The sequence below is a fragment of the Cebidichthys violaceus genome, unplaced genomic scaffold, assembly GCF_023349555.1.
Source record: "Cebidichthys violaceus isolate CVI_PGR_0920_01 unplaced genomic scaffold, fCebVio1.0.p SCAF_46, whole genome shotgun sequence".
Lineage (NCBI taxonomy): Eukaryota > Metazoa > Chordata > Actinopteri > Perciformes > Stichaeidae > Cebidichthys > Cebidichthys violaceus.
Window position 1 is genome coordinate 99251 of NW_027176661.1, and position 12522 is coordinate 111772.

The window sequence follows — 12522 nt, forward strand, 5'->3', positions numbered from 1 at the left end:
TCAATTACCAGGCAATTCCCACAGAGCGGGGGGGTCACACCAACCACAGAGAGATAATTAGACATTTACTGACAAAGACAGAAAGAAAGAAAAGAAACATAAACTGCAGGGGCGATTAGTTCCGTTTTCTTTCTTTTTTTGGTCGTCTTTACTTTTGTTTTGTTGTTGTTTCGGATACAAAGGCCCTTAACAGCCCAGATAAGGGCTGCTCTTAAGCCGTTTTTTAACCTCATCCCCGACAAAATGGGCCCATTCATGACCCATTTTCTACGCGTTTACTCTTCTTTGTGTCGAAAGAAATACGGAAGAATGTGGACCGAATCAATGTTTACAGCAAGTTCGTATTGTTCGCACACGCAGGCCTCACCTGACATGTTTTATAGTGCGGACTTCATCCAAGTGAAATATTTCATAAGGGTTAGACTGAGGTCGGGTGAATAGTCGCACGGCTTAATGATATCAATGAGGGTCAGTTGGCATTTCCAGACGGAAGCAGGTCGGACTATCTAATCTTAAGCGGCGTGAAGAAACCGCTCTGTCATGTTTAGTTTGCGTCATGAAAATTTCAAAGAAGTCCTCAACCTGATCTCAACATTTACATAAGCACAATTTTGTAATTTAGCACATTTCTAGAACTGACTAGAGTTAATAGAAGATGAAACATTTAATTTTGTGAGACATATCACGGTTCTTAGTGCTTTAGATGGTCAAGAGTTCAGCTGATTGGCTCAATGTCTGCACTTATTTAAATGTGCTTTAAACAGTCCAGGGAGTATTTGACATGCTTAAGATTTACCAAATGTGTTAGAGTACCATCTTGCACACTTGCATACTCGGCCACACCAACATGACTGTCATCATTAGCCCTTTTTCATCCACTGCTAGTCCTTCGTCTCTGACCGAGCCACCTGTATCTGAGGACAGCGTGAGAGTCCTCAATCAGTTGGTGAGGCGTCATATTTCTGCAGCAGTGAACCCAGTGACAGACTCACACACACACACACACACACAGACCCCTATGCTCTCCAACTGCCAGGCTGAGGAATGCCAGTGACTGAGGAGTCCTTGAGGCTGTCGACGGACGGGCCTTGGTTCATGCAGAGCAGACCCCCCACTCACCTGCACGCAGCAGTCCCTCCCCGCCCCCGAAAACCGGAAGACCACAGTCCACTTTGTCTGACCTCACTGCCTGTTTTTTTCTTTTAGACTGCTGCTACACAACAACATCCTCTGATCAAATCCTTGTAAGACTTCATGGTTTGGTTACTCCCCTCAGCCGTACTGTCACCATGTGTCGTCATGCATAGCCTTAAATAGACGTGCCCGATTAACCTTTCTTTGCATCCCAAAATGAAATTTAAGTCCAGCATCATTAAAATGGCCTCTAAAATTGAAATGACTGGTGATAATATTCCCCGAAAGACTTTGTTGTTCCAGAGCATGGGTTGTTTTGGCTGTTTCCATGTGTACAGGCTAGGTAGAGGTCAGGGAGTGTTACAGCTCCAGTGAGTGTGCAGCTCGCGCAGGCCGGTGCTGCGATGCATCATGTGAGCTCACAGCATGGGGCCCTACATCCTCCACAGCTATTTCTGTCAGCGTAGAATCATGAGAACCACTTTAACCAACACACGGTTGGCCAGAGGGTAATATCTCGGCTGCACGCAGCGCCAAGTCTGCTTCCGTCCGACAGGCCAACCGTCTGACTATATGCTCCTAATAAATTAGATTTCTGCTTTTGTTTTTTTTGTGTTTTATTTGATATCTGTTCATTGGAGGTCTGGCGCCAGACAGATGGGTGTTTGAGTGTGATAGGAGTGACAAAAATCCCTTTGCAATGGCCTTTGTGAGGAGGAGGAATGTTCAAACAAACACTTTCCCAGGGTTTCGGTGATTCAGAGAGCGATTTCCGATAGGCTGTCAGGTTGAACCCTGCAGCTCCTTACTGACTGGGCTGAGCTGAGTTACAATCACAGTGTGCTAGAAGTTGTGGCAAACTCCTTTTTTTTAACACTTGGGTTTGCAGTGAATTACAATAAATGTTGCTCAGCTTTGGAAATAATTAGCCTTGGAGGTTATGGATTTGTCTTTGCCAAAATTCTGTAAGAAGAGCCACACGGTACATCCTTAAAGGTGCAGTTCACAGTAAAAGAGAAAAAAAACATGCAAGTTCCATGTCATTTAATTATTTTATAAATACTTCTTTCTTTATTTCAGTATACAAAATAACAGTATGTACACCCACACAACAGTGGTTTACAAAATCCATGAGTTCAGCTCATACGCTCTGAAAAATAGAATATATTTTGAACTGCATGTCAGACATGAAGGAGATAATGCACAATTTCACAAAGTCCTTAATAGTCGTCTCTCAGTCCACAGGGATGCAGGCACGTCTAGATCCGCACAGGACACATGGCGAGAGTCCAAACCGTCAACCACAAAAATGTTCCATGATTGAAAAGTACTTTGAAGTTCCCTTTTGTGTTCCTTTTTTACCCCTATTGTCCATTGCTGCAGAGGAAAAAAGGTTTTAATAGTACCTTTAAAAAAAAAGTACCACGTGGATCCATCAGAACCCTTTGATTTCCGTGGAATGAAGTCAAACACAAGTCTCTGTCTAGTGAGGGGGAAAGAAAAAATCTTCTCCTCCAGCATAAAATCCTATATTATTTATTTTTATTAGAGATATAATAAAATAGACTTTCAACATCCCTGTTAGGGGGATTTATAATCATTAACAAGAAAAAGGAAATACCCAGGAGGACGGCAGTCTCCACGTAAACTGGCACGGTCGCCACGGTCACCACACTCTCCACGTCCAGGTTTTGTGAAGCGGAGAAAAAAGCTCAGAAGCCCAATCGGCAGCTTGGAGATTCGATACAAAAAATTATACTGACACGAGAATAGACCAGGTCTCGTTGAGTTAAACATGCTAAAGCTTAAGACAAAAGTAAGCCTGCTCCGTATTGTAGTGCTTTGGTTAATCTGTAGCCTTGGGGGCGGCTGGGTACAAGTAGAGGGCTGGCGGGCGGGCCGGTCGGCGGCACACACTCATTTGCAGACATATCTCTCCACGATCCGCTCACACTTCTTGCAGGTGACGTAGCAGCACCAGTGGTACTTGCAGTGGCAGCGCTCCACCAGCTTCTCCATGTACGGGTTGTAGCCACGGCCGCAGCACATCAGGTCGCAGCTGTCGCTGCCGAGGGAGGTTTTATTGCATTGCCTGAAATTAGACCAAAAAAAGGGAAAATGTTCAATTTAATTTTTGTGTTACAACTATACATATTTGCTTCAACAAGATGAAGAAAAAGGACTCTGGACTGAACAACCAGCTATGAATGTTAAGATATTCAGTGTGGTTTCCTGCCTAAAACAATTACGTTTACAGCTTCATTCAAAAGTATTTTGTACGAAGCACACAATAGTCCTTTTAAAAGAGCTTGACCATCCTGTGCCTCAACCTTTTGAGCGTTTCAGAAGCCTAAAGCCTCTTGAATGAGCAGAGAATAGCCCCACCGTAAATCACACTGAATACACAGGGTTGCCCTCCCTTTCTTTAGCTTGTCTTCTCCACATAATTGCATTGTTTTATGATGGCAGAGTGTTAATGACCAGCGTGTTGAGGGAGACACTGAGGCGGCTGCGGGAGCGAAGGAGATGGAGGAAGACAGGTTTATTACATCGGTTGGAGCCGGGAAGTACGCAAAAGGAGCGAGATTATTTTGTTATATCACTGCCGTGCGGTAAGTGGAGAAAGAGGACAGCGCTGTGCGTTCTGAAGTTCACATCTGCTGGTTGACGCAGAGGCACAGTAATGTAATTTAAGACCAAAGCACAAGCTTCAATAGCGCATCTCTTCCCAATGCCGTGATACTTTTTCCGTATCAGTGATCACATTTTATCCATCAGGACCTGCTGCTAAAATTAACTTTGGCTGTCCCACACTCTCTCGTTCTATCCACAGCTGTCAGGTCTTGTGAATGGGTCAAAGCTAACAATGTAGACAGGAGCGGGGTCAGTTCAAGTGTAAATAACGATAAAAAGTGGCCATCAGTAAGCAGTGAGATGATATTGTGTGAGTGAGTGTTAGAATGCGGGGAGGTTTGAGGTCTAGACCAGGGGTCAGCAGCCTCTTTGATATGAAGTGCCAGTTATTAATTCTCTAATCAGTGTGTCTTATCAACATTAAGATTAATATTAAGTTTAATTATGACACCACATCAACATTTAAATCTCCAAAGGATTTGTAATTTCATTCAATCCAGAAAGGTAACCTGTGGAGCAACATTTTTCAACATCCACATCTGAGTTATTGACCTACCAAGCTTCCACCAATCTGGTTCATCAGCAATAAACTTAACGAATTCTATAAAGAAGGCAACAAGTTCTAGCCAATCAGAGGCAGAGTAGGGCAGGTCTTAGCTTAATGCAAGGTTAGGAAAAAAAATCAATCAAACTACCATAAATAAAAGGCCCCACAAGTGGCAATGGCACCATACATTTAAAAAAAAAACTCTCTTGCAAACATTGTGTGCCATTGATTAAGCCGCAGCTTGCCAATGGTGGCACGTATAGCTAAGGTTGCCCTAGTTGAGACATTTGGGAACAATCGATTCCCACGCATGTTCACTCACACTTACTCAAACACAAACATTAGCGTCACGCGTCCTTGTAATAACGGCAGCAAAGTGGCCGCCTCGTGATTTGGCAAAAGCACTGATGTTGCAGGATGTGCGAGTCTGCCGCATTATCAGGCTGCAGACAGCAGACGCATCGGGCACAGCGAGTGTCCTTGACATGAAGCATGTCTTCTGGTTATCTGGAGAGTGGCCCAATGGCTGGGGGACACATGATATGACAGTCATATGATGTATGACGTTTAAAATATACAACAACATCACGTACCATTTAGTGGAGCTTTTTATCCTCAGGGGCTTACTCAACTTAAGGTTGCTGGCTGTTGACTGATAAAATCTGGTTAAACAGATGATCAGTGGGTCGAGTTTTAATACTAACAGAGAAACTTCAGCAAACTAACTAGTCATCCTCATAGTTTGCCTTTAAATTCATAGCTAAACTGTAAAGCCTGAGAAACAAGCTGTCCTTTTCTGCAACTCAGTTATGGAAAATTGAGAAATTCAACAAGCTTGCAAGATAGCGCTGCATATTTGTGCCCTAGTCCTCTGATAGTGTTTAGACCGATCTCCGCCTGAGTCAGGCCCTCAGACAGATGGGCTCCTCGCTGCCCACCAGCTTCTCACGGAGCACAAAGCAGCAGCACGTAACACTGTCCCAACCAGTGGCGCAAATAAACCTTTATCTTTGGCGGACTATTTCCCCATTTGTGTGGCCCCCTCCAACCGATACCAGCTCGAGTCCACTCAGTCCTAAGAATAACGGCATTAGTCATTAGATAGCGAGACGACGAGTCCAGTCACAGTGGCCTTTTCAGTGACACATGCTCAGACAAGCCACAGACGGAGCACTCTCAGGGGCCGCTGGTTGTTATCAGCCGACCTGCAAACAAAACGGGGCCACCAGGCAGACGGCACTTTGCTAGAGTCCGCATCCTGGACGAGCAGACATCCAGGATCGGTCCTTTCCTCTTTCTCAGCAGAGTGAGTCGTGCTAACGAATCTAACACCGAACAACATCACTGCTACCAAATATCCCCCTCTTTCTCATGCACGGTCAAACACAACGACGTGACGCGGCGGTCTCACCTGTCCTGGGTGCCAATGGAGCCCTGCTTTTCGTTCTTAGCACAGAAGTCCGAGGAGCTCTGCAGGTAGACCAGCTCGTTATCCCTCACCGGCCTGATGTCAATGTCTTTGGGCACCAGCTGCTTGCGCGTCCCCATGGGCCGGTGAACCACTTTGGTGGCCGACAGGTACTTGATCTTCAGGTCCATGGCGATCTCCCTCAGGTCTTCCAGGCCTCTCCAGCAGGTCCTTATGGAGCAGGAGCCGGACACACCATGACATTTACACTTCATCACCATCGCCTCTCTCAATGCCTAGACATGACGAAATATAAGAGAGTACATGTCAGGCAAATCAAATTACAGATGTTCCATTTTTTCCTTCATGATACCGATTTCGATACCTGAACTTGCGTATCAACAGATACTAAGTACCAATCCGATACCAGTGCGTTAATATAGAGTGAGCATAAAAACACACAATTCACATAATTTTGAACTATATGGTTGTATTTTTATTTTAATAAGTGTTAAAGTTAAATCAAACAACTGTATTTATTTAACTTTCTCGCCAAAAATTACATTTTACAAGTTAACATTTAAACGCATCATGATATTGTTATAATTTATATAAACTCTGTGTTAGCTGTTAGTTTCGTTATTTAGCCAAGCCGGACTGTGCTAACTCCTATCGTTTACTAGCTCTCCTCTTTGTCGTTCACAATGTGAGTAAGAAAATGTGAAAATGTGCCCATTATAAAAAAAAACATTTAAAACATTTTAAGAAACATTTATTTGCATTTTCGGACTTATTTTTAAACGAGCAAAAGTACGGCCATATTGCTTACCTGTCTTCCGACTTCACTGTTGTGTAGGTGCATCAGTTTGTTGGCGTGGGAGCCCGTGCGCTTCATCTTCATGGGCGCGTCAGAGAACTTGGAGCCCATGATCAATCCGTAGTGCAGGTTGTCAGCACATCCGCCCCAGCGATAGCCCGGCTCCGGGATCTGCGCAGGAATAGGTCCACACGAGCACAGCCGCAGATCTCCGGAGGTACAGGCCCGCGCTATGGTGTGGCTGATGGTTGCTGCAGACAGGGCGTAGACAAATGCAGACTCTCTGGTTCCTGTCGACACAAAGAAGATAAAACCCAAATTATGGTTAAAAAAAAAAAAAAAAGAAGACCTGGTCCTGCAAAATGACACCAGAGCCATTGAAATATAATTTATTTGAGCAGTTACTAGCTGTTATTAGGGCTGCAACTGGTCTGTTAAACGTCACTGTAAATATAGTGACGTTTTCTGTCACATTATCCCACAAACCTAGGTGATGTTATCTTTTTTTGTCCAACAAACGGTCCAATTCAGAAATATAATACATTAAATAAAATGTACGCAATATAAGGAGCTACCAGTAGCTAATTTTTGTTTAGGTTTTGTGAGATTAGTTTGTTTTGTTATGGTTGTCAGAATGTTATCATTTGTCATAATGTATTTTTTGAGTCTTAGCATGAGGGGTGTAATGGACAGCTTTAATTTATGTTGGTTCCGGTTGGTTCCAATAGTCTCAAACCAGTTCTGCTCTATAATCGACTTCTCTGAAATCCATCTGTCCCGTTTCCCTCTCAGAGCTCTCGGTGAACAAAAAAAAAAAAAATTAAAATTGAGTGCACAAAATGAAACGATCAAACATAGCCCATCAGTCCTCCCGCGGTAACGCAGAGTGAGCGCTGATGTAAATTGGGGTGATGTGAGCACACAGGAAAGCACATATGTTAAAGGCCGGGGAGCAATTTGGAAGTTAGGGAAGAAATCACGTATGACTGTGGGCTGGCTAGATCAAAGCCATCCCTGGACAGAGATGATCCATTTCCTGTTTGGTGCAGACTGTTCATTTGGCAAATGGCAGCCATGTCCTTCTGCACAGCCCCCCCACACCCACAACACAGCAACTGCCTCTGGCTGACTCAAGGTCCTTTTGGGCATTACACAGAGCTAAGACGGACTGCAAAGCAAACAGATAATGCTGTGGATTTTGGTAATTAAAAAGCCTATTTTAATATCGTGCAGAACGAACACATGTTGTATGTGGGGGTCTTACTTAAAAACAGCTTCAGTACTAGTTCCTGGTTAAAGCTCCTCGGGAATAAATGATGGAATAATTTGGCTGGCAGGAAGAAAGAGGAAAGATGAGGCAATCATCGTTGAAAAGGACATTAGTCTGTATCAAAGTTCTTTATGTTAATACATGCAGATGTTAAAGGGCCTAAGGATCATTTCACCAGTTTCTGAACTGCAGTAAATGCAGCACTCTCGCGGGTAAAAAAAACAAAACTTGGGGCGGCCCTTTGGAAACAAAAGCATCCGCTCCGTCCTTCCAAACGGTTTATAATAATGGCCGTACCTCGGTCGAGATCCGGCTGATACTTCTGAGTGTCGACGGGGATGTCGATGGAGGAGCAGTTCCAGCGCATATCAGCAAATGTCTTCTGACACGTCTTCTTGACTTCGCGGGCAGCCGTGATGATGGTTTGCATGAGCTCCAGGTTGTTGCGGCACAGCTGAGCTTGGGAGGACACCAGGCCAGGCAGCAGCTTACAGTGTTGGGTCTGGTTGATGTGTAAGGACGCAGGGGCGTGGGATATCGAACTGTAGGGGAAGGGATGAACACAAGGTAGAGGTATGCGTTTTACAATACCATCAAGCAGTGGTGATGTCATCGCTGAGTTGTAAAACGATCATGTTTACGCGACTCAGAAAAGAGTTTTAGTTACAGATTTGTGTTTGCCGCTCTAGTTTCTTGCTTACACACATTTCAAGCCCCTGAGACGCATCAGGAACAAACAATTGAAAAATTCAAACAGATAATGCTTCAGGCAGGGAAACATTTTGGCATGTGTCGCGGAGAAGAACCATGTTATCGCAATGAAAATCCCGAAGGAAAGTCAAGCCGAGGATTCATAAAATTTAAGTGACACGTTCTTGGCACAGCGCTTTTGTTTTGTTAAAGCACAGAAGAGGCTTCAAGATATTCCCAGAAATATAAAAAAAAAATCCCACTGAAGTCAGATCCACAGTCAGATGAGAAACTACATAGATCCGTCACATTTGCCGCCGCAGAAAGCGCCATCCTCTGTGGCCCCAGTTTGACAGGAATCATCTGTTTACGGACTATTAAGAGGGTGCACTTTTTGATTTTAAACGTTCTAAAGTTATTGAGTATTAACTTAATAGAGAAATCGCAGGCGGAGCAGGTTAGCTCTGAGCTCCGTGTCTACAGAGAGCTCGTGAGAACCAGGCGGCGCCGCCTGCACCTCGGCCTGTTTTGCATTAAGTGGGCCGAGGGGGCCGCTGCTCGGTGCCCAATGATAAGCTGTGACTCCGCTGGACTGGTGGTAACCCGGCACTCACAGGTGTTTACAGCCGCATCTGTTTTGCGTTGCGCCGCCGTGCATTATCAGGACTGTAAGAGGGCTTAGATTTAGCACATGCCATCCCCAGCTCTCATGAGCACATCTGTTTAAGTCCTCCCGCTGTGAGACTTACAAGCACTCACTCTGATAAGAGGCCATGGAGGCCCAAACAGAACGTTTTGTCTTTTTAAGATCTCAGACGTGAAACACGGGAATAAAAAACCCCAAAGCATTTATGAGAACACCAACCAAAACCATGCAAAACATTCCATTGAAACATAAGCAAATTCGAAAAATAGCTCGGACTTAATTTTACGGACTTTCCAAAATGATTGTTTACTTTTACTTTATCATAAAAACAGCATGGTGCTCAGTACAAGCAACAATTTAGGTCAACATTTACAGCATTGCAGCATCCCTCTGCAACACACACTATTTTTACACTGATTGAGGCCTAACTAGACTACACACAATGGCACTGTCTGCACCGCCATGACGCCGCCCCGTCACCTCCGCCTTATTCTCTAATCTCATGTTCTTGTTATTATACAGCTGGGGGGGGGGGGCACATTTGATCTGAGATCTTGGAGCTCCTTTTACTGAAACGTTTTCCCTTCACATCTCTAGGAAACCCTCGCTAATCTACTGTTCCCTTCATCAGATACACATGTACAGAACGCAATCGTCTCTCCCTTGATCAGGAGCAACTTGAGGAATGCTGGGGCCCCGTTTCAAAGCTGCCAAGGGCCCCTCCACTCTCTCCATAAAACACAGAAGCACACGGACGCATGATATAATATTGCGTATCTTCATGACATCGTCTGTTTGGACACTGTTTGAATGCGAAAGGCCACGAAGAACGAGACGGCGCCCCTCCTGAGAATACTTACAGCCATTTGATGCCGGAGCAGACCTGAGACAGCAGCAGAGCTGCAAGCACACCAAGAGGCAGGACACGAGAGCTGCTCCTCATGGTGGGACGGTGGTTCCAGTTCACACACAGGACACGAACACAAAGGGGGCCGTTCGGGCTTCTCGGCTCAGACTGGAAAGTCAACTCTCATGGCACGGCCTCCTCTTCTAAACCCTGCAATTAATAACATAAATAACGTCAATGACTTGGCAATGCAGATTTTTTAAGTATTTGTTTCCCGGTGAGCAGAATGCGCCATGGAAGCATTTTGCGCACGCTCGGAAAGCTTACAAGGTTATACACGATAATTTAGAAGGAGATCAAATCTGACCACAGGAATACTCAGATGATGGAATATTATTTAACTTTTACATTGACAATCTTAAACATTATGCGCACCATAAATAAAGAACAACTATGTGATAGAAAAAAAGGGAAATGAGCAAAACTGTAGTGCTTTTCTGTTCACCAACACTATTGTAAGAGTTCAAGCACACTGTAGAGAAAATCCATGGTGATGCAACGCTTCAACCTCCTACATGCAAATAAACACAAGGAACCAGTAATTCCAATGAGACCTTAAGACAAAGACATCTCTTGCATTTTAATGAGGGGTCCAAAGCTGTAGGCCTATCTGCAGATTGTGTCAGCAGGACACAAGTCTGACTTTCCTCTGTGAATGTGAAATATATAGCTTTTATATAGTTTTTTGGTCACCCAAGGTATTTCTAAAAAGCAAAAACTTTGCGCCAGAAGCTTTCAGGCAAACAGGGTTTATTCCCTGCTATTAGACTTTAATTACCAGCGTCTATAAGTCGGTTCTCGTTGTCGCCTCACACACCACTCGGGGACACGTGAAGAATTTAGCAGAAAGAGCGGCAGCAGCGGGATCAACGGGGTAATCTTCAGTCAGAGAGCATCAGGAGCATTATCTCTCGATAGCGCTGTGAGCTGTCGATAAGCAATCTCTTTGAAGAGAGCTTAAAACTACTAATAATGGATCTCTTTTTTTTTTCTAAAGCGCCAGTTCCGCTGAAACTGTGCGATATTAATTATTTAAATAAGCTGAGGTGAAACTCATCTCACTCGGCCAACTGCTTTGTGAGCACTCTGACCAGTAGGGTCAAATAATAAACTCAGACAGCCTTCCATACAGCCTACTATCGGTTAAAATAAGACATTCACTGAGCATTTAGCCTACAGTCTTTATTTGCCGCTTGGCGTCACGTCTGTTTAGTCGGTTTAACTGTTTAAATTTACATTTGGCCGAAGTGGGCTGAATGGCAGCTCCTGTTTCCTCCCTGAAAGATAAAGGCTGATAGCCTCACACGCACAGACACACACACACACACACACACACACACACACACACACACACACACACACACACACACACACACACACCATCCGATGTGTGTCTCTCACCGAGCCAAAATAAGCTGGGCAGGGACCGGGAACACCAAGTGGACTGTTCATCATATTTCCTCTAACGATTGAATCAATGGAGATTAACTGACACACGGTCGGACAAGGATATACATATATTTAATAATAACCTTTATAATAATGTTGTTAGCCGAGATGTGAGAATGAGAGAAGTATTCATGAGGAGAAAGTCACTTTAAAGACAAAAAGAAGCAGTTGTTATAGGCCTATCTATTACATGATAATACAATAAATCAAACATGCATAATTGTAATATAGAGGCAGTTATTTCTCCTATCCTTAACTTTAAAAAAAAAAAAATTTCCCACACTTATTTTTAATTATCAGCAATTAACCTCAGTTTTGCTCAGTAATCCCAAACGTTTTAAACATCGCTCACTAACAGCAGCAGAACATAACTGTTCCTCCGAACAAACGAGTCTCTCCTCACCTTTGCCGCGGCGCTGTGCTTTTCACCGTTGGAACAAAACCAGACAACAACAAGAAGAAAAATTAAAAAAATAAATCTCGGAATATCCTCTCAGAGTGAGTCGTCTGTTGTCGGTATCAGCCAGACGCACGAGTAAAATCCAGCACGGGGTGGTGGAGTAGCTCCGGACAGGTACGCATGGTGTTGGTGAGTGCGAGCGGGACAGAGAGGGCTGAAAGAGTGACTGAGTCTGAGGTTGTTTTTTTTTTTTTGGGGGGGGGGCAGACTCAGCTTTAAAGTACTACCCACTGCCCCTTTGATCTCACTGCTGATGTCAGACCTGCATTAGCATAAGAACGCACGGGAGCAGAGTTTAGCTACTCGGACATACGCACGTAAAGAAACACCGTTTTTCAGTTGGATCAGTTCAAATAGAATAGACCCTTAATGTTCCCATAGGGAAGTGGAGCGAGTTATAGTGCGTCCGCGATGATGAATAGTCCGAACATTGACCTTATTTTAATGGTATTTTTTTAATAGCTGCTCTAGTATCATACTCCCATTAAATGTCATTAAAGATTCTCAAAGGACACTTTGTAGTGACCTTATCATTACGCTTAATAGTATAGCCAATATTT

At 44.1% G+C, this 12522-nt stretch overlaps 1 protein-coding gene across 2 annotated transcripts; it reads right to left on the minus strand.

Annotated features, from left to right (window-relative positions):
* Positions 1-2163: 2163 nt before the first annotated feature.
* Positions 2164-12295, minus strand: wnt11 (wingless-type MMTV integration site family, member 11). 2 transcript variants are annotated; one of them, XR_011105004.1, is made up of 7 exons: positions 11906-12295; positions 10007-10203; positions 8108-8352; positions 6553-6830; positions 5727-6019; positions 2756-3226; positions 2164-2511 (listed from the first exon to the last, which is right to left on the minus strand). XR_011105004.1 is itself a non-coding variant. In XM_068729529.1 (6 exons), exons 2-6 carry the CDS (start codon positions 10087-10089, stop codon positions 3052-3054), a joined length of 1074 nt encoding a protein of 357 aa, XP_068585630.1. In that variant the 5' UTR covers positions 10090-10203; positions 11906-12295; the 3' UTR covers positions 2164-3051. The 2 variants fall into 2 exon arrangements, 1 of the variants encoding a protein (XP_068585630.1); XM_068729529.1 differs by having other exon boundaries at positions 2164-3226.
* Positions 12296-12522: the final 227 nt, after the last annotated feature.

Bases quoted from the DNA above. Each gene is read 5' to 3' on its own strand.
- wnt11 (XM_068729529.1), bottom strand. From the start codon at position 10,089: ATGAGGAGCAGCTCTCGTGTCCTGCCTCTTGGTGTGCTTGCAGCTCTG. The intron at 6,831-8,107 runs GTACGGCCATTA...TTGTGTCGACAG, and splicing joins TCAGCCGGATCTCGACCGAG to GAACCAGAGAGTCTGCATTT. The intron at 3,227-5,726 runs GTGAGACCGCCG...GTCTAATTTCAG, and splicing joins TCCATTGGCACCCAGGACAG to GCAATGCAATAAAACCTCCC.